Raw genomic sequence first — 25,728 nt, 5'->3', positions numbered from 1 at the left:
AATATCGATATTGTCACGAACGTCGTAGTGAGGAGACCAAAGCGCAGCGTGATGTGAATACATACTTTTAATTTAAGACGAATAAACACGAAGAACACTAAACAAACGAACGTGACCGCTATAAACAATGAGTGAATACATGCAACCTCACATAGACAATAACCCACAAACCAAACTGGATATGGCAACGTAAATAGGATCCCCAATCAGAGACAACGATCAACAGCTGCCTCTGATTGGGAACCAATCTAGGCCACCATAGACCTACATATGTCTAGACTAGACACACACACCTAGACATACAAAAACACACATACCACCCTCGTCACACCCTGACCTAACCAAAATAATTAAGAAAACAAAGAATACTAAGGTCAGGGCGTGACAGATATGTATATATATAGCTGTGGGCGTCTATTTCAACACCGTTTCGCGCTGCTCTGAGACAAACATGGAGATAGAAAATGTTCAATTATATTCCATGATATTCTTAAGATATTGACTGAATATAATCAAGTGATGTCTTGTTACAAGACCATGGTGCTTGCCTACGGAGCTGTGAGGGGAACGGCACCTCCGTACCTTCAGGCTCTGATCAGGCCCTACACCCAAACAAGGGCACTGCGTTCATCCACCTCTGGCCTGCTCGCCTCCCTACCTCTGAGGAAGTACAGTTCCCGCTCAGCCCAGTCAAAACTGTTCGCTGCTCTGGCACCCCAATGGTGGAACAAACTCCCTCACGACGCCAGGTCAGCGGAGTCAATCACCACCTTCCGGAGACACCTGAAACCCCACCTCTTTAAGGAGTACCTAGGATAGGATAAAGTAATCCTTCTAACCCCCCCCCCCCCCCCCTTAAAAGAGTTAGATGCACTATTGTAAAGTGGTTGTTCCACTGGATATCATAAGGTGAATGCACCAATTTGTAAGTCGCTCTAGATAAGAGCGTCTGCTAAATGACTTAAATGTAAATGTATGTCTGCTAAATAATCAAGTTAGGTTTCTCCAGAAATAAATTATTCTAAATAACAAACTGGCTTTATTTACAAATGAGTGAGAATGTCTCACCCCATGTTCAAGAATTGCCTTTTTCTCGATCACTCTAGGTTAAATGAAGACAAAATCTCCAAAATATATTTTATATCTTATTATCTTATATCTTATTACTTTTTAAACAAAGCGATTATTATTAATTCATTCATTTATAATTATATAAAAGCCCCTCAGATACTCATACAGATCAGGTTTGCCCTAACGAAAAATTCCCCTTAGATATTCATTTAGAATCCTCCAATCCTCTTAATGTAATTATTTGCGGAGAGTCACGTCATTGAACAAAATATTTTTAGATATACTGTAGGCCTACCATAGACAAAATGAGTATTGGTTAGACTACAATTAGGGTGTGGAAATGTTATGCCCCTTAGATATTAATTTACAATCCTCCAATCCTCTTAAGCTGTTGCCTACTCTCGACCGTCACGCTGTACAGCGCAATATTTTCCATTCCATCCTAATGGAAACCCTGAGGGTTTTGTTTTTTGTTTTTCTTGGAATAGAAACACCATAATATTAATCAAATTAATTAAGCCACATTTCTTAAAATCAATCCCATGTACTATGTTATTACAAAAAAGGTTTTAAATTCTCTAGTAATGCCAATATGGGAGACTGTCAAATGCTTCTCAAAGTTTCCCTCTGGTGGTCAAACTAGCACTAACTTGCATTAACGTAAAAATGACTGCCAATTAAATAACGTGTATTGAATGCTGCAGCAGCCCGCAAGGTGTGCTGCAGTATGACGCAACTTTTAAAGGAGGAACCACTGTACATACATACATACATACAAAGTGTACACACACACTGACACACACACACACACTGCAGGGACACACACAAACCATGATGTCTGTAGCTAACCTTCTAACATGTTTCAATTGTATTCTTCTTCAAAGGTGGAACGACGCCAGCCCAATGGGAGGACATTACAGGAACCACGCCCTTAACGTTCATCAACGACTGTGTCTCCTTCACGACCAACGTGTCGGCCAGGTTCTGGCTGATAGACTGTCGGCAGGCGCAGGAGTCAGTAAACTTCTCCACTTCGGTCTACAGGGAGATCATCTGCGTTCCTTACATGGCCAAGTTCGTCATCTTCGCCAAGACCCACGACCCCATTGAAGCGCGGCTCCGCTGCTTCTGCATGACTGACGACAAGATGGACAAGACCCTCGAGCAACAGGAGAACTTCACAGAGGTGGCCAGGAGCAGAGACGTAGAGGTGGGTGTCATGGTAGAGGTGTGGTCAAGGGCTAGGAGGGATGTACCTTTAAGCTTTTTCTGTAGATTTCCCTTCTGTAAATATTGTATTCTCCAGTGAAAGGTGTAGTAAACTGCCAGTAAAGTGTGAAGGCTTAGTAAATCACCGTAGATTACTAACAGGGATGGGTTTGGTATGTTTCTAACCTCAGCTAAAATAAATGTGTCTGATGTGTGCTTCTCTTCAGGTCCTGGAGGGCAAACCCATCTATGCAGACTGCTTTGGCAATCTGGTCCCTCTCACCAAGAGTGGCCAGCACCATCTCTTCAGCTTCTTTGCCTTCAAAGAGAACAGGCTGGCACTCTTCATCAAGGTGAGTATTACTGGGCCATCATTCATACACTCTTCCATATCATTTACTTTATTACAAACTAGTCGTGTATCGTAAACTGTATGTTAATGGATTGACTGACTGGCGATAATGATGCCGATGATTCCACAGATCCGAGACAACACTCAGGATCCGTGTGGCCGTCTGTCCTTTATGAAAGAGCCCAGGTCTTATAGAAGTCTGGCCCACAACGCTATATGCAACCTGAACATCACACTACCATCCTACTCAAAGGTAAGAACACTGTAACATTACCTCCACCTAAACACACAGCCTAGGAAACACCTAGGACCTGGAATTGTTCCTGATCATGTGACCTTACCAGGACAAATCTGGGCCCTGTATAGCACACCAGCAGTTACCATTGCATGCCTGAGTGTTCGTCATTGCTGAAATAGATTGATAGACTTGTGTATTCAAGAGTAACTGAGTATTCAAGTCCTTAACTAGCATTTCCCACAGGTACATTAATACCTTCTTAACAGTGTGTTGCTTGCATACTAACATGCAAAATCTGCACTCGTGTCATGCTCATAGCATGCTATCTTCCTTCAAATTTGAATTGGGGTTTGTATTCTCAAAATCATTTGTACACCTTTTAACTGTGATTTGATTTATTATAAGCAACAAGCATTACTATATGTGAGTGCTGGTAGCTGTCTTAAAGTATAACATGAATCCCTTCTCCTTTGAGAGGTCTTTCAAGTTTACTCTGACCCCGACACCCTCCCCGAAACAACATTGATTGGCCACAAACCTTCAAGTCTGTCGCTATGGTAACATGGCTTTGCCCGTGCTCTTTTTTTCCTCCCCCTCCTCTACCTTTCTCTATTTGTCTATCTGTCTCGTTCTGCTTCTTGCTGCTTCTTGCACCCCAAAGGAATCTGATTCAGACCAAGAGGCTGAGGAAGAGGTAATATTGTACCCCTCTTCTCCCCCCACTAACTGTTTATTTGTACATGTTGTTTTTCAGGCCAGAAACATGTCGCTAGACGTTCACTATTTTGTCTGTCATTTAGCTCCATGTCAGGTATTAGAAAGGAATGCAACGCATACTCCATGTTACTGCTCATCAGCGTGCTTGTCACTTGTAGCAGAGTATCTTTAGATACTAGTCTTATTCGTCGTGATAGTAGTTCCATGTCCAATTACTTATTTTCTTCCTGTAGCAAAGGTAGCAAATGTGTACATAATATTGCCTACATTTTTTCTTACACGGTGATGGAAATGGTATTAATGGTGGGTGCAATTTTTGTATTCCTCTTTACAGATCAGCAGGAAGCTGGAGAAATGTAAGTCATTTACTCTTTTTTGATAACACTTTTAACTGCTTTTTTTCCCTAAACTATACTAAAACTTTCTAAACTCTTGCTATTTAACTTTGAACTGTTATAATATGGCTGCATTACTCAACCAGTTGAATATGACATTGCTTTGATAATTGCGTTGTAACCATACCATAGATTTAGACATTACCAATGTTGATGTTATGCTAGTTGACTATTGTAGAGAGCAATACAGAATGATAACCAGAGCCTAATGCGTAAATATTGTGCTTCATATCACCCGTGTTAGCTAAGCTGTAACACACGCGCTTCTTTTTCAAAGCCCTTTAACTTCTACATGTTTGTCTTTGTCACAAAAACAAAACAACACAAAATGTCACTCCACCCCACCAAGGCAAGGCTACGCCAACAACTTCATCAGGCATAAACTTCTTCAATATCTCAATTGACACATCGCTGCACCGGTGTCTTCGTGTTAGCTTTCTCCTCTGCCATTTTCAATTTGGGACACATGGAGAGAGAGAGTTCAAACAGAGATACTACGCACATTAATCAAACTCTCATTCATACTGTGGTGATGTTTATGTGACAACGGAAAAGTAACCTCCCCAAGTTACTGTAGTACCTGAATGGCAAAGCAAACTGTAGTCTAGCTTTCTACCCCTCCCGATCCCCTCGTTCATACCCTGCCCATGTGGTTTTTTATATTCCCTTTGCCTCTAATTCATTAATGAATTAATCATTAATCATAGTCAAGTTCCTCAGCATAGCTGGCTGGATATCTACATATGTTTGGCACTGTATACAATATGTAGAATATGGAAAATATTGCACATACCTTCAAAACATACATGTACAGTAATACATACATTGTACATGAACTGATGTTGTGTATGTTATTTGTTCAATATTGGCTTCATTACATTGGACAATGTATGTGTGACGTATGTGGAAATTTGCATACACATGTAATTTGGAATAATTATTTTGCTGCACCTTTAACAGTTGTAGGCTGTGAGAAAATAGTAGACTACACTTCACCAGACTATTGAATGGGAATACCTAAATTAACCTCTCTTGATAAAGACAAAATGCAGACGTGCTAGTGGCACATTTTAGTTCTTTATTACCTAAATCACTTTACATTTGCCCCATTCACTTTTCACAAAAGGCTGCATGTCAACTTTCCCCTTTGCTTTGCATGGAAATAACTTGGCTTACATGAGTGTGTATGTGTGTGTTCCTGTGTCTGGGTGTGTGTCAAGTGTGAGAGTTCTTTTGACTCTTTGTTTTGCTTTAACATTGATCTTTGAATTCCTTTTCCCTCGCTATTTGAATTTCATTTATTACAATGTTGCTACTCTTAATATGATTTACATTTTTCTCTTCAGTTATGTTTCAAAAAGTGTATTTAACTAGACCAAAGTTAGTATAAGGAAGGGATACAGTCCTCTAAAAAGACCATATGCCCTCCCCTTAAATCAATTATGCTTTTCCTGTTAATTTCCTTAAATTAGTTTACCAGTTTGATGATGGTTCAGAACCCTTTATTTTCCATAGCAGTAGAGGAACATAATGGTTTGTTCTGTTCAATAGCAAAGAGCACACCAAACCATCGCCCAACAGTTTGCTATCACTGGCTTTCTTCTCTGAGGAAAAAATCATTTTAAATAATTGTTTTATTTTTCTGTCTGTAAACAATCTTGAGATGTCTGTCTACCTATATGTTGTTATCCCTTTGTTTGTGTCCCTGTTTCCTTATCCTTTGTTGATTTGTTGGTGTCTGTTCTTGCTCATCGTTTGTTTGATACTGTACTTGTTTTAGATGTGTTCTCGCTTTTGTGCTGTGAGCGTGGGTGTGCTGACTATATGTGTATAAGCAAGTTATTTCCAGCTCATTCCCTTCTCATCTTTATGATTTAGTTGGCTTTTTGCTTTGCTGCAGTATTTGCCTCCTAAGAAACCCAGTCAATCCAAGCCCCCTTTCTTTGATGCGTTCTGTAGTTGCCGCTGTGGCCCCACTTTACCCTTTGAACCCTGACAGTTTGTACTGTTCCTGTTCCTGTCCTGACCACATTCTCCAATGTCTGTCTCCTTTTCATTTCAATTTATTATTTTTTTGCTCCTTAATTGTCCTTTTGCCAAAATGGAAGATGATGAAGACACTACGTCGACGGAGACTACGGTCCGGAAGAGAGATTTGATCCGAGATTCTACAGCTCTGGCCAGTCCGGACCTCCTCTCCGATGTGTCTGAGATGAAACAAGACCTGATCAAAATGACCGCCATCCTAACCACGGATTCTACAGACAAATCCAGTTCCATGGAAGGGAGCGGTCTGGAAAAAGGGGCTGATGAGGTTCAGGGCGAGCCGTTTGAAATCATGGAGAAGGTCAAAGAGGATTTGGAGAAAGTGGGCAAGATACTTAGGAGCGGAACTTATGAGGGTGAGGAGGCAAAGGAGGCGGCAAGAGCAGCCAGAATGAATGAAGAGTGGGTCCTCCTCTCAGACTGTGAGATAGAAGAGGCCAAACATATGGCTGCCTTAGAACCCCAGGAACCAATACTACGTGAAGTCAGAGTCAACAGAGGGATTCCCAGACCTAAAGCAATCAAAGATGTGTCTGGGATGGTCAAACACCTGAGTGGTGAACTCAAAGAATATCTCCTGGATGTACCTGTGGGCACCAGTACAACAGCCCAGGAGAAAGAGGTCCAAGAGAAATTCACAGAGGTAGTCCTGCGCAAAGGCCCAAAAAGAACCATGACAACAACAAAAACAACAACAACAACTACAACAACAAAGAAAGACATCAAAACTCCTGCTTTTGACCTACAAAAGCCAGTCAGGAGGAAAGGAAAGGACCAGGAACAGGTGGAAGAATCTACCGATGGGGATGTTCTCCTGAGCGCACCCAAAGACCCTAAACCAGTGTCACCTGTGTCCCCAGTAGTAGAGGAGACCCCCATTGGATCCATAAAAGACAAAGTCAAAGCCCTTCAGCAGAAAGTGGAGGCTGAGCTAAAGGGCCAAAAGCCAACTAGCACCAATCCTTCAAATGTTGCTGTGGAGAGCAAAATACCACAAAAGGCAAAAGGAACCATCCCAAAACAGAGCCCCGCAAAACAGGGCACCGCTAAACAGGGTCCACTTAAGTCCCCCAAAACTGAGTCTGAGAAGCTGGAGGAGACAATGTCAGTAAGGGAGCTCATGCGATCCTTTCAAAAGGGGCAGGACCCCTCAAAGAGAAAGTCTGGACTTTTCGAGCTCAAAACCGTCTCTTCAGAGCATGAAACAACAGAATCAGAATCACAGCCCACTCAGTTCAAATCCACCATCAAAGCCACGTCAACCTGTTACGAACGGGAAGTGTCACTGGATGCCATACCTGGCAAGCACCACAGAGAGAGAGACAAGCAAATTAACCCACCCCGAAAGCACTCCAAAGATTTTGGTGCTGAAATCAAGGCAGAGCTTGAGGACAATCCAGAGTACCAACAGTTTAGGCAGATCTCTGTAGAGGGTAGTCCTGCTGCCCAGTCAGACTTAACTGAAACCATAGAGTTTCCGAATTCTGCCCTCGATGATAGCTCTGATAGTTTAAAACATGAGGGCGTGGCAGACTCTCCCAGTGCCAGCCTGGGTGATCTTAGTTCTCCTCACCTGAGCTCAGAGGATAGCCTCAAACACCAGGGCTTAGCAACTCCTGGAACAAGCCCTGACAGTCTCTCTCTCTCTCCCAAAAATGCTGACCAGTCCACTAAAAACTCAACAGCTGTTACTATAGCTGTCGAAGATGACAAGAAAATTAAGGATAAGTCTGGAGACTCCGGTGTTGGGACCATTGATGACCAGCCATCAAATGAAATAACCCTCCCTGTCTCTTCCAGCAAGGCTGCAGACGACCACACCACAAGTGAGTCCATATCTTTTCAGACGGTCGAGTCTAAGTCCTCTAAACCGAGAAAGCTTACAAAGAGAGTTTCTGAGACTTTAGAGAGCTTCCTAAGTGATGAGGAGAGCCCTGACGACAAGCTAGCCTCAGCCTTAGCTGCAACCATTGCTTCTAGTGCCTCTACCGAGCGTCAAGGAAGCTTAGAACTGCCTTTAAGACAGCAAGACTCGGACGCCCTCAGTCCCTTAGCCGACGACTCTTTGACCATAAGCCACAGAGACTCTCTAGACGAAGGTAGTCCCCTCATGGAAGACAACTCTTCCCATAGGACCCCAGACTCTATCGAGCCCAGCCCAACCAAGGAATCCCCTTGTTGTGACTCCTTAGAGAGCAGCCCGGTAGAGCAAAAAAACTTCCCTCCCGCTCAGCCCAGTGGGTCCTCTAGCCACCCAGAACCCTCCAAAGTCACAGACTACCCCACAGACGTGTTGCGTAGTAGGCTACTCAGGGACCAGGAGGCTAGTGCCAATGATGATGACAGTATCGAGCAGACATTGTCTCAGATGGAAAGCTCTGGTAAGAGTCCTCTCTCCCCCGACACCCCTAGTTCTGAAGAGGTAAGTTATGAGGTAAACCCTAAAACCCCCGACCACATGTTCCTATCTGTGGTGTCCACACCAGCTGTCATAAAAGAAGACTCAGAGGAAGATGATGATGAGTCAGAAGCACAGAGGAAATTCACTCCAGAGGAGGAGATGTTTAAAATGGCAGCCAAAATAAAAACCTTTGAGGAAATGGACCAGGACGCCAGAACCAAAGAGAACTCTCGAAAATATATCAGTGCCTCAGCAGATGACGAAGCAGGGGACGATAGCTTCAAAACAGTTGAACTAGAGCCCACAAATGAGACTGAGCTCACTGGGGCCAAAGAGACCTCAGAGTTAGCTCTTTCTGTTGAATCCCTTATTAAAGTACAACCTCCCTCTCCTTTTCCAGAAGGTGTGCATGAAGGAGTCCACCACACAGAGGCCAAGAGTGTAGCTACAATGGCAGCAGTGGAGGAAACTCAATCTGTCTTAGAGCAACATGTCTCACAATCAGTTCCTTCACACAAAGACATGGATGACAAAGACAGTTTAGCTCAAATGGCTACCATGTCTTCGAGCTCTGAGGGTGCTGCAAATATTACCGACGAGCAGAAGGAGGAAAGCTTGAGGAACTCAAGGGGAAGCACGGAGGATGATGGGGGAGAGAAAGAGGCAGATGCAGGCAGTCTGCAGACATCTGCTGTAAAGGCTCCCTGCCAGGTAGAGAGTAATATAACTGATGAATTGAAAGGAGATTACAGGGGGCACTCAGGAGCCCCTGAGGCAGAAACGTCCTCGACCATCATTATCGGACCAGCAAGGGAAACGTTCAAACCTGAGATCTGTATCTATGACGACACAGAGGAAGACGATGAGGAAGAGGAACCTCCCAGAACCAAGTCGAAGGGCGTGACCGCCAGCGCGGAGGCAGACCCCTGGAGCGCCATGCGTGAGGACGACGACGCTTTCGCGGCCCGCGTCAAAGAGGAAGAGCAGAAGATCCTGGGTCTGATGGTGGACCGGCATTCCCAGGGGGAAACCCCAGACACCACCCCAGGAAGGAGCCCCACAGAGGAGAGCACGCCAACCAGCGAGCCCAATCCTTTCCTCTTCCAAGAGGGGAAGCTCTTCGAGATGACCCGGAGCGGAGCTATTGACATGACCAAACGGACCTATGAGGACGAGGGCTTTGCCTTCTTCCAGATAGGAGAGCAGCCTCTAGAGGAGGCGCTGTCTGAACAGGTCAGAGAAGAGCCAGGAGATAGAGGAGCCCCATTAGAAAGTGAAGTAGGTCTCAACCTGACTCTAGAAATAAAAGTGGAGGAAGATGAGAAACAAGCAAAAGATGCTTCAGAGGACGATCAGACAGGTAGCGGGGCTGTAGCAGCCTCCCCTTCTAAATCAGACGCCTCTAAATCTAGAATCCCTAGAATGGGTCTTTCTGCCTCAGCTAAGACCACTAAGAAAGACAAAGACTCAGTATCCCCAGTATCTCCTGAGGCTTTAGAAGTTAAACCAGATACAATTGTAGAGGAGACCCCCCTAGAGGTAGAAAATAGTTATTTAGACCCAATGATAGCTAATGTTGAGACAGCAGTAACAACTGTCACTCGATCGGTGTACTCTGAACAGGACCAAGAGTCCTCTGACTCCTCTCCCGAGGAGCAGCATTCGGTTATAGAACTCCCCAAAACCATGGAAAAGACCAAAACCCCAACTTCTAGTGAAAAAGTGAAAAAGATCCAAACTAAAACCCCAGCTATGGCTCCAGCCAAGGCTGGCCCCAAAAGTCGAGCTAAAAATTCTTCCTCCTCTACATCCCCCTATTCAGCTACTCCTAAAAAAGAGACCCCCTCTGTAGAGTCAAAATCAAGAATACCTGTCAAAGGCAAGGCTAACCCTGTCAAGCCTGAGCCATCAGTTAAACATACTGAGTCTTCCCAGGACACAAAGCTAAAGTTCCCAGTAAAAAAGGACTTGAGGAGAAAGTCTGAGACAGATGCAGGTCTCTCTGCAGTTCCCAAAACCAAGACTTCGTCTTCCAAAGCCAAGAGCTTCTGTGAGGGAGACAAGACATCTGCTAAAAAGGGCCAGGTTCGTCCTATGAGCGCTGATTACTCCACCAAGCCTAAGTCATGCTTCGGCTTCCAATCCAGGCTACCAGTTAGAGGCAAGCTTGGTCAACCATCCCAGACTTCCACCCCCGCCAAAAAGAAAAGCGAGCCACGCAAGAAGTCCATAGAGTTTGTTAATGAGATTAGTGACGAAGCGGCAAAGCTGGTTGAGAGATTGGCTCAGGCCGAGAAAGACAAAGAGCATGAGGCTGCCACCGCTGCCATCTCGGATGACGAGAGCAGCGGCATAGACCCCTCCGTCATAGAGAGAGAGACTTTTCCCGAAATGCACTTCCCTACTTCCGGAGATGTCTATCCCATTAGACCCCTGTGGGACGACCCTGTTGACACGCAGATGCAACGAATTCCCAACGATACAATCAGAAGACAAGGTACCCTCCTCCTCACTGGGCTCATTCTCTCTATCTTGTTTCTCGCTAGCACGCTAGCCGTAAAAGGTGCCGCTTCTCTGTGTCTTGTAGCTAAGGCTCTTTGTAGGTTAACACTCTTTGTGGTTGCTTCTGTGGTGTTTAAGTAGAGTCTTGTGTTTGTATTCGTCTCTTTTCCTTCTATGTGTTCTAAAAATCTCAAGATTGACTTAAAGTCAGGGACTCAATTAAGGAATTTAGAGTCAGTTTTAGCTTGAAAATGTGTCATAGGTCATAGTCAGGTTTAGTATCAAATGTGTTTGATGAACCCGATTAGGCTGTAGGAGAAAAACTGAATTATATACAATATACAACATTTTTCCAGAGCTGTTAAACTACTACTATCTACTTTCCATACAGTATGTTTCCGTTAGGGCTTTTTCTTCTTCTAGAGTTCCCAAACACGCATGATAATAATTTATGATGGTATTGCTGCCCTATAAACCAACAGCATACTGCAATAAGAAGCTATACACCAAATACACGTCTGTTTCAGTTACTGTTAATTATCGACACATACCTCCAAATATCTAACATTATAGCACTACATGGCACAGGAAACCTAGTGAAGCGTCTTTTCACTCATGGGCTCGGTTGAAGATAGCGTTTTCTTCCTAACGTGAGTGTGACTTTGCCTGGCTGTCCACTCACTACTCTCCTGCTGTTGTGGTGGCATTTACAGTAGATCCCCAGGATGAAGCCGAGAGGAAAGAGGAACGGTTGGAAATAATAGGCGACCACCTGGGCTTCAGTTGGACGGGTGAGTGGAACCCCAGGCATGGTGGCTTTCCTAGAGTGTCAGAGACAATAAAGGCTGAAGATAATGTTGATTTAAACACTTTCCAGTGGTCCTTGAACAATGTTAACATCAACATTACGTAGTTAACAGTGAAAAGTGTCTTTTTTGGGGTGGGTTTTCTAGAGCTGGCTCGAGAGCTGGAGTTCAGCGAGGAAAGGATCAATCTAATAAGGATTGAGAACCCCGACTCGCTACAGGACCAAAGCCATGCCCTGCTGAAGCTCTGGACTGACAGGGATGGCAAACATGCCACAGGTATGCTGATATATCACTCCTTATTGTATTCAGAATATTTATAGACATTTTGACTATTCTGAGTATTTATAATTGATCATTTTCATATTTTCATAATGGCTTATTTACTGTTATGATCTTTTGTTATTCTGTAATTATTTCTTTCCACAGAAACTACATTGATCAAACGACTCACCAAGATCAACAGGATGGACATTGTTCACCTCATCGAAACCAAGATAATCAAGTCCACCCAGGAGGACGCATCATCCCACACCTATGCAGAGATTGAGAGGACCATTGCACTGGATCACAGTGAAGGTATAGTGTATTACCAAGCAAAATGGAAATGTCCTATGTTTACTATCATGAGACAGTAAACCTCATGTCATCTTTATCAACCAAAATGTACTAGCTATGCCAAAGAGATCACATGTTAATATTGGTGTTCATATCTATGCCTGTCCAGGTTTTTCTGCCCTCCATGAGGACATAGACAGTCCACGGCCAGGCAGGCGTTCAGACGGCACCCCCAGTGGGCCAGGGTCCAGGCAGGGGCCCTTCATGGTGTCAGAGGAGGACCTCTCCTCCAGCATGTCATCACTGCACGAGACGTCAGGGCGGGTGGAGACAGACACATCAGTAACAGGCCTCCTGAGACACGCCCAGAAGGAGAAGCTGCAGAAAGAGTGCGAGACGACACAGTAAGTCGTCCAGTCAGTATAAGAGTGAAGTATTGAGTGAAAGAGAAATTGTTATGGTTAAAAAGGTTTTATGTTCTTTTCTGATATATTCTGCTAATGTTGTATGGTTGTAGAAACAAACAGTTCAGTCAAATAATCTTGATTTGCATTGTTAAAATCACTAGGAATAAACCGTTTTTAAGAATAACTGTATTTAATTTTTTCTGGGAGACTTCACATGTTATTAGATGTTTGACTTAGTTTTCGTTCCTCAGTTCTGTGGGCGGTACATCACAGAGTGGATCAGAGAAGGCTGAGTCACTACACATGGGCACTTTTAAACAAGTAAGTCCCTTCTTCACCTTGTACCGCACCTCCCCCTACCAGCTCACCTCTCACGTCCTAGATCCTGCCTACAACGGGCCCACCGCTCCCTCCTCATCCTCTCTATCTGTCAAGCATTCTGAGAAGGGGGCACCGCGGGGTACAGAGTGGGACGAGGGGTCACTCCAGCCCCCCCAGGCTGAAAGTGACAACAAATGGTTGTTGTCGCCAACGAGTCACCAAGAGTCACCCACTAAAAGTAGTAAGCGTGTCTGTGAGAGCCGTCCGTTGTCCATGACCGACTTTGGGGACAGTCTGACTGAATGTGACCAGGCCGAGCCAGACTTCAGTGAGTTGTCTGTGGAGCTAAAGCAAACAGAGTACTACACTTACCTCTCCACCACCTCCGTCACTACGACTTCTCAGACAACTGAACGGGTTTCTGAGAAGGTCAGTATTACAGCCGAGCCTATGGATTTACCACTTCCTCAGTCTACTCAGCTTCCTCAGGCTTCCGAGGTGGTACGCCCCAAAGAGACATGTGAGATATTCTCAGAGGATCATATTGACGAGGTGTCGCACCGACTTTACAAAGTCCTGTTTGGATATGTAGAGAAATCAACTAGTGAAGAATCCAAGAAAACACCAATGGAATTGGATGAGGTAGCCGGAACTTACAGAGCCAGCCGGGTTTATGCAGCAGATTCCCCTACCTCCATGCCTTTGATTGATGTAGACCAGGCTACTCTTGACCAGGAAACTATCTCCACTGAGCTTTACCTCAGACCTGTAGATATCAGTCCCATGACCCCAGAGTCTATCACCTTTGGGGTGGGTAAGGAATCACAGACAATAGCTCAGACACCATCGGACGTGTCAAGAACCACTCTGATTTCGGAGTCAGTCACAGTAGAATCCATTGTCAGCACTGCATTTATCCAGATATCACATGACTCAACTGCTGAGACCCGAGCAGAGGTGTCAGCTCTTCCAGTGTCTGAGTTAGCCATGGCTTTAGCTCCAGTATCTCTACGTTCTGAAACCAAAAAAAGGTCTTTATCCCCTGACTCAGCATCTGAGTATGCTACTAAAATTGTAGTTTCAATGCATGACCAATCATCTTCACCAGAGTCAGTGACATCAGACGATAGGTCTCGGTCCCAGTCACCTGACTCCCATATACCCGAGTATTGCCCGTCAACATCTGATTCATCCATACTGTTGACTGAGAGTAGAGCCTCATCTCCCGAGTCACTGTCATCCGATACTGATCTAAGTCTTCTCTTGCCTGACTCGCCCATACCTCAGTTCAGACCCCTGTCTCCTCTACCGCCCCCTGAGGTTGAATGGGAAACTGCAGAAATACCATCTTATGCCCCAGGACAAACGTTCCTAAGTGCCCCTGGAGCTGCAAGTAGTCTACTAGCACCAGGGCTAGCAGAAGCAGAGGACAGGCCCTTGACACCTATGGTTCCTAACAGGGGAGAGTTTTCCAGAGCGATATTCCCGGGCAGTGAGTATTTAGAGAAGAGGGCATTATCACCGGAATCTACTGGATCAGTCAATGAGCAGAGACCACTATCCCCTGACTCTCCCATACCTGAGTTTAGACAGGCATTAGCTGAATCGGTTATCTCCACTACAGGGTGTAGGTCATATTCACCTGAATCAGAGACTTCAGTGACTTCAGAAACTGAATGCATACTATTGGAGGCTTTTGCCTTTTGGCAGAGACCAGACTCACCTCAGTCAATAGTATCAGATACAGAGGAAAGACCCCTGTCAGCTGAGTCTTTATCAGACTATAGACCCATGTCAGCTACATCACGGATGTTACTGAACGATATCAAAGCATCATCACCTGTATCTACAGGATCAGTAGATGAACACAGACCTCTGTCTCCAGATTCACCAATTACACAATTTTGGCAATCAGAACCCATTGCTTTAGTGACGTTTTGTAGATCATCATCACCTGAATCTATGTTTTCAGATATAGATTATGAAACCGCACCATTACTTTCATTACTTTATAAAGATAGACCTTCATCACCTGAATCAATAGCATCAATAGATGAGTATAGAGCGCTATCACCTGACTCACCTATACCTCAATTTTGGCACATATTACCAGACTCTATTGTTGATTATAGATCTTCTTCACCTGAATCCGTATCATCAGACACTAAATGTGTTCCAATGTCTCTGGAGTCTATAGGTACAGAGCATAGACCAGATTCACCTGAAGCTTTAGATTTTGAAAAGGAGATCACTTATTCAGCATTGACTCAATCGAAATCCCTTCAACCCCTTGTTTCTCCATCTGTGACCAAACTGAAGTTGCCAAAATCTACGACACTTGTTCCAGAAAATGTGAAAATGACAGCAGAATCACTTGACGCTATTGAACCGAACCCTGTAATGTCAGAACCTGCTTGTTCAACAGACATGCAACATATACATCTAGATATACAGCAGTCTACTGAAAAGGGCCAAACAAAACTCAATCCATTGTCAACAAAGACGAAGTCTGCTAAACAACAAAAATCCAAGTCCTCCAAAACTGATCCAGCATTTTTATCAGTGACCGAAGTTCCTGCTGTAAAACCGCTATCTGAGTCAGTACTGCATTCTACAAACCAACCTCCAATAAAACCTGCAGAAGTTGTAACTGCACCTAAACCAGCAAAACCTGAATCTACTAAACCTGAATCTCATGAAGTTCTATCAGCAACTAGTGATGTAGCTCAACCTTCAGAAGATCAAGACGTGATACTATGTGTGTCACCAATAACTGTAACTGAATCAGGTGTAAATGTTCCTGAAAGTCCACCAATATTAACCGAGTCCACAACTGCACCATTATTTGAATTTAGTCAACCTGAACCTCAAAAAATACTATCTGAATCTGACGTAGCTCAACCTTCATCTATGTCACCAATAACAGTATCTGCATCAGGTATACATTTCCCTCCATCAGCAATACTAGTGCCAGAGTACAGACTTGTGTATGATGCAGAGCTTTGGAAGCTTATCTCTCAAATAAATGACCAACAATATGTAGGAGAAACCTACTGTAGTAAAACAGGTGTGTTTGAGTATGCTGGACAAAGAAAAGAGTACGAAGAGACATCCGAACTGGACAATAAACCGTTATCAATAGATTCTCCGGTTGAGGAGTCGGACTCGAAGCCTGAGTCATTATCAGAGTATAGATCCATGTCATCTTCATCACTGATGTTGTTGAAGGATATTAAAACAACGTCCCCTGAATCAACAGGAACAATGGATGAACATAGATCATTGTCACCAGATTCCCCTGTACCCAAATATTCCCCATTGTTCTGTGAAGCTGGTCCGTTTCATCATAGATCATCATCACCTAAATCGTTACCAGATTATGAGGTTTCTGAGATACTTGATTTGATATCTGTAGCTATCGAAGATAGACCCTTATCACCTGAGTCAACTGGATCAGTCAGTGAGCATAGCTCAAAAGACCAAGACGTAGTAACTGAATCAGGTGTCCTTGAAAGTCCACAAATAATATTCAACTCCACAGCCCAATTATTTCCTGAATGGAGTAAACCTGAAACTCAGAAAGGACTATCAGTACCTGGTTTAGCCCAAACTCCAAAAGAACCATCTGTGTCACCAAGAATGGTATCTGATGAAGGTATACATGTCCCTCCATCAGTAATAAGAGTGCCAGCTTACAAACTTAAGTACGATGCAGAGCTTTGGAAGCTGGTCTCTCCAATACATGATCCCCAGTATGTCGGGGAAACCCCTAAAACAGGTATGTTTGAGTATGCCGAGAGTATCGTAGAGTATGTGCAGACATCAGAACGAGAAAGTCAAACTTCATCAACTGAGGTTACCGAGGACAGACCACTGTCATCTGATTCTGAGTCTGAATATAGGCCTCTCACACCTGAGTCAGTTAAGATAGTGGCTGTTTTGAGATCAGATAAGGCAGAGTCAGTGAAGTCATTGAAAGCATGTAAATCTTTATCCCCGGATTCCCCCGTACCCCAATATTCACTATTCTTTCTCGAAACTGCTCAATCATATCATAGATCATTGTCACCTGAATCAGTATCTGATGCTGAAGTTGTAGTTGACTCAAAATATTCAATAGTTCTGGGTATTGACGCTAGAACTTCCTGTCCTGAATCTATAGGATCAGTCAATGAGCAGAGGCCACTATCCCCCGACTCTCCCATACCTGAGTTTAGACAGGAATTAGCTGAATCTGCTTTCTCGTCTACAAGGTCTAGGTCATCATCACCTGAATCAGTGACTTCGGGGACTTCAGAAATTGAATATATACTATCTGAGGCATTTGACTTTAGGCAGAACCCAGACTCACCTGAGTCAACAGTATCAGATACAGAGGAAAGACCCCTATCACCTGAGTCTTTATCAGAGTATTGCCCCATGTCACCTGAATCAGTCATGCTACTGACAAACGTCAGATCATCTTCTCCTGAATCTACAGCATCAGTGGATGAGTACAGGTGTCTGTCTCCAGACTCTCCTCTACCACAATACCTACAATATTTCCCAGAACCAACCATATTTATGACAGGAAGCAGATCATCATCACCCGCATCAGTATTGTCAGATGAAGAATTTGAAAATGAGTTATTCTTGTATGCCTCAATGCATTTTAAGGATAGACCCTCATCACCTGATTCAATAGCATCTATAGATGAATACAGGGCACTATCACCTGAGTCACCCATACCTGAGTTTAGACAGGCGTTACGAGAGTCTATTGTTTCAATGATTGGATATAGGTCCTCATCCCCTGAATCATTGGCAGATTATGAAACAGAGTCTGAAACAGAATACGCTCCTCTGATTTCTGAGATTGAAGATAGACAAGACACTCCTGATTCAACAACATCAGTAGATGAGTTCAGAGCTCTGTCACCAGACTCCCCAGTACCCCAGTACACACAGCACGAAACTACTACACTAGTGACAGGGAATAGATCAGCATCGCCTGAATCAATATGCTCAGATATGGAATATGAAACAGAGTTATTCTCACATGCCTCAATGCTTTCTGAGAATAGACCCTCATCACCTGATTCAATCGCATCTGTAGATGAATACAGGGCGCTGTCACCTGACTCACCCATACCTGAGTTCTTACATGCAATACCTGAATGTGTTACATCTTCTGTATATGGATATAGATCGTCATCACCTGAATCAGGGATTTCAGGGACTTCGGAAGTTGACGACATTCTATCTGAGGCTTTTGCGTTTTGGCAGAGACCAGACTCACCAGAATCTACAGCATCAGTGGATGAGTATAGATGTCTGTCTCCAGACTCTCCTCTACCACAATACTTTGATTATTTCCCAGAAGCAACTCTGTTTACGGCAGGAAGCAGATCATCGTCACCTGCATCAGTATTGTCAGATGATAAATATGATCTTTCTGACATCTTCTTGACACTCTTTTCAGAGAGAGGTAGACCCTCATCACCTGAATCAGTAGCATCAGTCGATGAATACATGGCGCTTTCACCAGACTCCCCCATACCTGATTTTTGGCCGCCATTACCTGAATCTATTCCACATTTTATTGGATACAGGTCAACTTCACCTGAATCAATGTGCTCAGATATGGAATGTGGGACTCTGCCCTTAATGTCGTTATTCTATGAAGATAGACCCCGATCACTAACATCAGTATGGTCAGACAACGAATGTGAGCTTTCTGATGTTTTTTCAACAATCTTCTCAGATAAAGATAGGCCTTCATCTGAGGCTTTGGCCTTTTGGCAGAGACCAGACTCACCGGAGTCAATCGTGTCAGATACAGAGGAAAGACCCCTATCACCTGATTCTTTATCAGAGTATTGCCCCATGTCACCTGAATCAGTCATGCTACTGACAAACGTCAGATCATCTTCTCCTGAATCTACAGCATCAGTGGATGAGTACAGGTGTCTGTCTCCAGACTCTCCTCTACCACAATACCTACAATATTTCCCAGAACCAACCATATTTATGACAGGAAGCAGATCATCATCACCTGCATCAGTATTGTCAGATGAAGAATTTGAAAATGAGTTATTCTTGTATGCCTCAATGCATTTTAAGGATAGACCCTCATCACCTGATTCAATAGCATCTGTAGATGAATACAGGGCACTGTCACCTGATTCACCCATACCTGAGTTTAGACAGGTATTACCTGAATCTGCTTTTTCAACTATTGGGTACAGGTCATCATCACCTGAATCAGTTGATTCAGATATCGAATATGCTCCACTCATTTCTGAGTCGTTCTTTGATGAGAATAGACCAGACTCACCTGAGTCAATAGTATCAGATACAGAGGAAAGACCCCTATCACCTGATTCTTTATCAGAGTATTGCCCCATGTCACCTGAATCAGTCATGCTACTGACAAACGTCAGATCATCTTCTCCTGAATCTACAGCATCAGTGGATGAGTACAGGTGTCTGTCTCCGGACTCTCCTCTACCACAATACCTACAACATTACCCAGAACCAACTCTGTTTATGGCAAGAAGCAGATCATCGTCACCTGCATCAGTATTGTCAGATTTGGAATATGAAACAGAGTTATTCTCATTCACCTCAATGCTTTTTCAGGACAGACCTGATTCAGTAGCATCTGTAGATGAATCCAGGGCACTGTCACCTGACTCACCCATACCGGAGTTTAGACAGGATTTACTTGAATATTTTGTTGAATGTAGATCATCGTCACCTGAGTCAGTGACTTCAGATATTGAATATGCCCATTCACCATCAGAATCAGTCATGCGAGTGCCAATTTACAAACTTGTGTACGATGCAGATCGTTGGAAGCTGATCTCTCCAATACATGACCCCCAATATGTAGGAGAAACCTTTGCTAGTAAAACAGGTATGTTTGAGTATTGTGGGAGTACAATAGAGTATGTACAGAAATCAGAACTTCTAAGTAAAATGTTATCAAACGAGAGTGGGTTAAGATCAGATTCTCCTGAGTCAGTGAAGTCAATGGATGAGCATAGATCTTTATCTCCAGACTCACCAATTCCACAATATTTCCAATATTTCCCAGAACCAATAATGTTTATGGCCGGAAGCAGACCATCGTCACCCGATTCAGGGACTTCAGAAGAAATTGGACATATGCTATCTGAGGCTTTTTCCTTTTGGCAGAGACCAGGCTCACCTGACTCAATAGCATCTGTAGATGAATACCGGGCACTGTCACCTGATTCACCCATACCTGAGTTTAGACAACACTTACCTGAATCTGTTACATATTCTCTTGGATATAGATCCTCATCACCCGAATCAGTGACTTCAGATATTGAATATGAACCTTTCATTTCTGAGGTATTCTTTATTGAATCAAGACCAGACTCACCTGAGTCAATAGTATCAGATACAGAGGAAAGACCCCTATCACCTGAGTCTTTATCAGAGTATTGCCCCATGTCACCTGAATCAGTCATGCTACTGACAAATGTCAGATCATCTTCTCCTGAATCTACAGCATCAGTGGACGAGTACAGGTGTCTGTCTCCAGACTCTCCTCTACGACAATACCTACAATATTTCCCAGAACCAACCATATTTATGACAGGAAGCAGATCATCATCACCTGCATCAGTATTGTCAGATGAAGAATTTGAAAATGAGTTATTCTTGTATGCCTCAATGCATTTTAAGGATAGACCCTCATCACCTGATTCAATAGCATCTATAGATGAATACAGGGCACTATCACCTGAGTCACCCATACCTGAGTTTAGACAGGCGTTACGAGAGTCTATTGTTTCAATGATTGGATATAGGTCCTCATCCCCTGAATCATTGGCAGGATATGAAACAGAGTCTGAAACAGAATACGCTCCTCTGATTTCTGAGATTGAAGATAGACAAGACACTCCTGATTCAACAACATCAGTAGATGAGTTCAGAGCTCTGTCACCAGACTCCCCAGTACCCCAGTACACACAGCACGAAACTACTACACTAGTGACAGGGAATAGATCAGCATCGCCTGAATCAATATGCTCAGATATGGAATATGAAACAGAGTTATTCTCACATGCCTCAATGCTTTCTGAGAATAGACCCTCATCACCTGATTCAATCGCATCTGTAGATGAATACAGGGCGCTGTCACCTGACTCACCCATACCTGAGTTCTTACATGCAATACCTGAATGTGTTACATCTTCTGTATATGGATATAGATCGTCATCACCTGAATCAGGGATTTCAGGGACTTCGGAAGTTGACGACATTCTATCTGAGGCTTTTGCGTTTTGGCAGAGACCAGACTCACCAGAATCTACAGCATCAGTGGATGAGTATAGATGTCTGTCTCCAGACTCTCCTCTACCACAATACTTTGATTATTTCCCAGAAGCAACTCTGTTTACGGCAGGAAGCAGATCATCGTCACCTGCATCAGTATTGTCAGATGATAAATATGATCTTTCTGACATCTTCTTGACACTCTTTTCAGAGAGAGGTAGACCCTCATCACCTGAATCAGTAGCATCAGTCGATGAATACATGGCGCTTTCACCAGACTCCCCCATACCTGATTTTAGTCCGTCATTATCTGAATCTATTCCACATTTTATTGGATACAGGTCAACTTCACCTGAATCAATGTGCTCAGATATAGAATGTGGGACTCTGCCCTTAATGTCGTTATTCTATGAAGATAGACCCCGATCACTAACATCAGTATGGTCAGACAACGAATGTGAGCTTTCTGATATTTTTTCAACAATCTTCTCAGATAAAGATAGGCCTTCATCTGAGGCTTTTGCCTTTTGGCAGAGACCAGACTCACCGGAGTCAATCGTGTCAGATACAGAGGAAAGACCCCTATCACCTGAGTCTTTATCAGAGTATTGCCCCATGTCACCTGAATCAGTCATGCTACTGACAAACGCCAGATCATCTTCTCCTGAATCTACAGCATCAGTGGATGAGTACAGGTGTCTGTCTCCAGACTCTCCTCTACCACAATACCTACAATATTTCCCAGAACCAACCATATTTATGACAGGAAGCAGATCATCATCACCTGCATCAGTATTGTCAGATGAAGAATTTGAAAATGAGTTATTCTTGTATGCCTCAATGCATTTTAAGGATAGACCCTCATCGCCTGATTCAATAGCATCTGTAGATGAATACAGGGCACTATCACCTGAGTCACCCATACCTGAGTTTCGACAGGCGTTACGAGAGTCTATCGTTTCAATGATTGGATATAGGTCCTCATCCCCTGAATCATTGGCAGATTATGAAACAGAGTCTGAAACAGAATACGCTCCTCTGATTTCTGAGATTGAAGATAGACAAGACACTCCTGATTCAACAACATCAGTAGATGAGTTCAGAGCTCTGTCACCAGACTCCCCAGTACCCCAGTACACACAGCACGAAACTACTACACTAGTGACAGGGAATAGATCAGCATCGCCTGAATCAATATGCTCAGATATGGAATATGAAACAGAGTTATTCTCACATGCCTCAATGCTTTCTGAGAATAGACCCTCATCACCTGATTCAATCGCATCTGTAGATGAATACAGGGCGCTGTCACCTGACTCACCCATACCTGAGTTCTTACATGCAATACCTGAATGTGTTACATCTTCTGTATATGGATATAGATCGTCATCACCTGAATCAGGGATTTCAGGGACTTCGGAAGTTGACGACATTCTATCTGAGGCTTTTGCGTTTTGGCAGAGACCAGACTCACCAGAATCTACAGCATCAGTGGATGAGTATAGATGTCTGTCTCCAGACTCTCCTCTACCACAATACTTTGATTATTTCCCAGAAGCAACTCTGTTTACGGCAGGAAGCAGATCATCGTCACCTGCATCAGTATTGTCAGATGATAAATATGATCTTTCTGACATCTTCTTGACACTCTTTTCAGAGAGAGGTAGACCCTCATCACCTGAATCAGTAGCATCAGTCGATGAATACATGGCGCTTTCACCAGACTCCCCCATACCTGATTTTAGTCCGTCATTATCTGAATCTATTCCACATTTTATTGGATACAGGTCAACTTCACCTGAATCAATGTGCTCAGATATAGAATGTGGGACTCTGCCCTTAATGTCGTTATTCTATGAAGATAGACCCCGATCACTAACATCAGTATGGTCAGACAACGAATGTGAGCTTTCTGATATTTTTTCAACAATCTTCTCAGATAAAGATAGGCCTTCATCTGAGGCTTTTGCCTTTTGGCAGAGACCAGACTCACCGGAGTCAATCGTGTCAGATACAGAGGAAAGACCCCTATCACCTGATTCTTTATCAGAGTATTGCCCCATGTCACCTGAATCAGTCATGCTACTGACAAACATCAGATCATCTTCTCCTGAATCTACAGCATCAGTGGATGAGTACAGGTGTCTGTCTCCGGACTCTCCTCTACCACAATACCTACAATATTTCCCAGAACCAACCATATTTATGACAGGAAGCAGATCATCATCACCTGCATCAGTATTGTCAGATGAAGAATTTGAAAATGAGTTATTCTTGTATGCCTCAATGCATTTTAAGGATAGACCCTCATCACCTGATTCAATAGCATCTGTAGATGAATACAGGGCACTGTCACCTGATTCACCCATACCTGAGTTTAGACAGGTATTACCTGAATCTGCTTTTTCAACTATTGGGTACAGGTCATCATCACCTGAATCAGTTGATTCAGATATCGAATATGCTCCACTCATTTCTGAGTCGTTCTTTGATGAGAATAGACCAGACTCACCTGAGTCAATAGTATCAGATACAGAGGAAAGACCCCTATCACCTGAGTCTTTATCAGAGTATTGCCCCATGTCACCTGAATCAGTCATGCTACTGACAAACGTCAGATCATCTTCTCCTGAATCTACAGCATCAGTGGATGAGTACAGGTGTCTGTCTCCGGACTCTCCTCTACCACAATACCTACAACATTACCCAGAACCAACTCTGTTTATGGCAAGAAGCAGATCATCGTCACCTGCATCAGTATTGTCAGATTTGGAATATGAAACAGAGTTATTCTCATTCACCTCAATGCTTTTTCAGGACAGACCTGATTCAGTAGCATCTGTAGATGAATGCAGGGCACTGTCACCTGACTCACCCATACCGGAGTTTAGACAGAATTTTCTTGAATATTTTGTTGAATGTAGATCATCGTCACCTGAGTCAGTGACTTCAGATATTGAATATGCCCATTCACCATCAGAATCAGTCATGCGGGTGCCAATTTACAAACTTGTGTACGATGCAGATCGTTGGAAGCTGATCTCTCCAATACATGACCCCCAATATGTAGGAGAAACCTTTGCTAGTAAAACAGGTATGTTTGAGTATTGTGGGAGTACAATAGAGTATGTACAGAAATCAGAACTTCTAAGTAAAATGTTATCAAACGAGAGTGGGTTAAGATCAGATTCTCCTGAGTCAGTGAAGTCAATGGATGAGCATAGATCTTTATCTCCAGACTCACCAATTCCACAATATTTCCAATATTTCCCAGAACCAATAATGTTTATGGCCGGAAGCAGACCATCGTCACCTGCATCAGTATTGTCAGATGAAGAATTTGAAAATGAGTTATTCTTGTATGCCTCAATGCATTTTAAGGATAGACCCTCATCGCCTGATTCAATAGCATCTGTAGATGAATACAGGTTACTATCACCTGAGTCACCCATACCTGAGTTTCGACAGGCGTTACGAGAGTCTATCGTTTCAATGATTGGATATAGGTCCTCATCCCCTGAATCATTGGCAGATTATGAAACAGAGTCTGAAACAGAATACGCTCCTCTGATTTCTGAGATTGAAGATAGACAAGACACTCCTGATTCAACAACATCAGTAGATGAGTTCAGAGCTCTGTCACCAGACTCCCCAGTACCCCAGTACACACAGCATGAAACAACTACACTAGTGACAGGGAATAGATCAGCATCGCCTGAATCAATATGCTCAGATATGGAATCGGAAACAGAGTTATTCTTGTATGCCTCAATGCTTTTTGAGAATAGACCCTCATCACCTGATTCAATAGCATCTGTAGATGAATACAGGGCGCTGTCACCTGACTCACCTATACCTGAGTTTAGACAGGTAGTACGAGAGTCTATTGTTTCAATGATTGGATATAGGTCCTCATCACCTGAATCAGTTGCTTCAGATGTAGAATATGCTCCACTCATCTCCGAGTCCTCCTCTGTTGAATTGAGACCAGACTCACCTGAATCAGTAGCATCAGTGAATGGACATAGGTCTTTTTCACCTCAGTCACCAATTGCACAATTTACACAGATCACACTTGGGTCTAACACAGTAGAAACAGGATATAGGTCTTCATCCCCATTATCAATAACATCAGACATGGAATTTGACTTGGTATATTCTGACATTGAGGAAGCAGAGTTGCCAACCAAAAGTCTCATCCCTGAGCATGTTTCCCCATCAGAAATATTGTCAATGGAAGCATCAGAACAGAAACCTAAGGCTGCTTCATCAGGTTCCCCCGTAGCTGGAACAGCCATGATGGTAGAAGAATACAATCGTATGTATGATACAGAGCTTTGGAAGCTTATCTCTCAAATACACGACGCCCAATATGTAGGAGAAACTCCAAGAAGCCTGAGTAAAACAGGCTTCTTG

At 43.4% G+C, this 25,728-nt stretch overlaps 1 protein-coding gene across 5 annotated transcripts in view; it reads left to right on the top strand.

The window, feature by feature from the left end:
• LOC139561098 (ankyrin-2-like) overlaps positions 1 to 25,728 on the top strand; it is a 256,021-nt gene that overhangs the window by 217,750 nt on the left and 12,543 nt on the right. For 3 of the 5 annotated variants that reach the window (XM_071377945.1, XM_071377946.1, XM_071377947.1), the window contains exons 34-44: positions 1,956 to 2,281; positions 2,508 to 2,633; positions 2,763 to 2,885; positions 3,532 to 3,564; positions 3,922 to 3,943; positions 6,091 to 10,926; positions 11,645 to 11,722; positions 11,885 to 12,016; positions 12,167 to 12,316; positions 12,465 to 12,699; positions 12,954 to 13,023. In XM_071377945.1, coding sequence (XP_071234046.1) covers positions 1,956 to 2,281; positions 2,508 to 2,633; positions 2,763 to 2,885; positions 3,532 to 3,564; positions 3,922 to 3,943; positions 6,091 to 10,926; positions 11,645 to 11,722; positions 11,885 to 12,016; positions 12,167 to 12,316; positions 12,465 to 12,699; positions 12,954 to 13,023 — 6,131 coding nt within the window. The remainder of the gene's footprint in view (positions 1 to 1,955; positions 2,282 to 2,507; positions 2,634 to 2,762; positions 2,886 to 3,531; positions 3,565 to 3,921; positions 3,944 to 6,090; positions 10,927 to 11,644; positions 11,723 to 11,884; positions 12,017 to 12,166; positions 12,317 to 12,464; positions 12,700 to 12,953; positions 13,024 to 25,728) is intronic. The other 2 variants (XM_071377949.1, XM_071377948.1) reach the window with 2 other exon arrangements.

This window comes from Salvelinus alpinus, chromosome 31 (genome assembly GCF_045679555.1).
Source record: "Salvelinus alpinus chromosome 31, SLU_Salpinus.1, whole genome shotgun sequence".
Taxonomy (NCBI): domain Eukaryota; kingdom Metazoa; phylum Chordata; class Actinopteri; order Salmoniformes; family Salmonidae; genus Salvelinus; species Salvelinus alpinus.
This window is presented reverse-complemented; position numbering and strand designations above follow the sequence as displayed.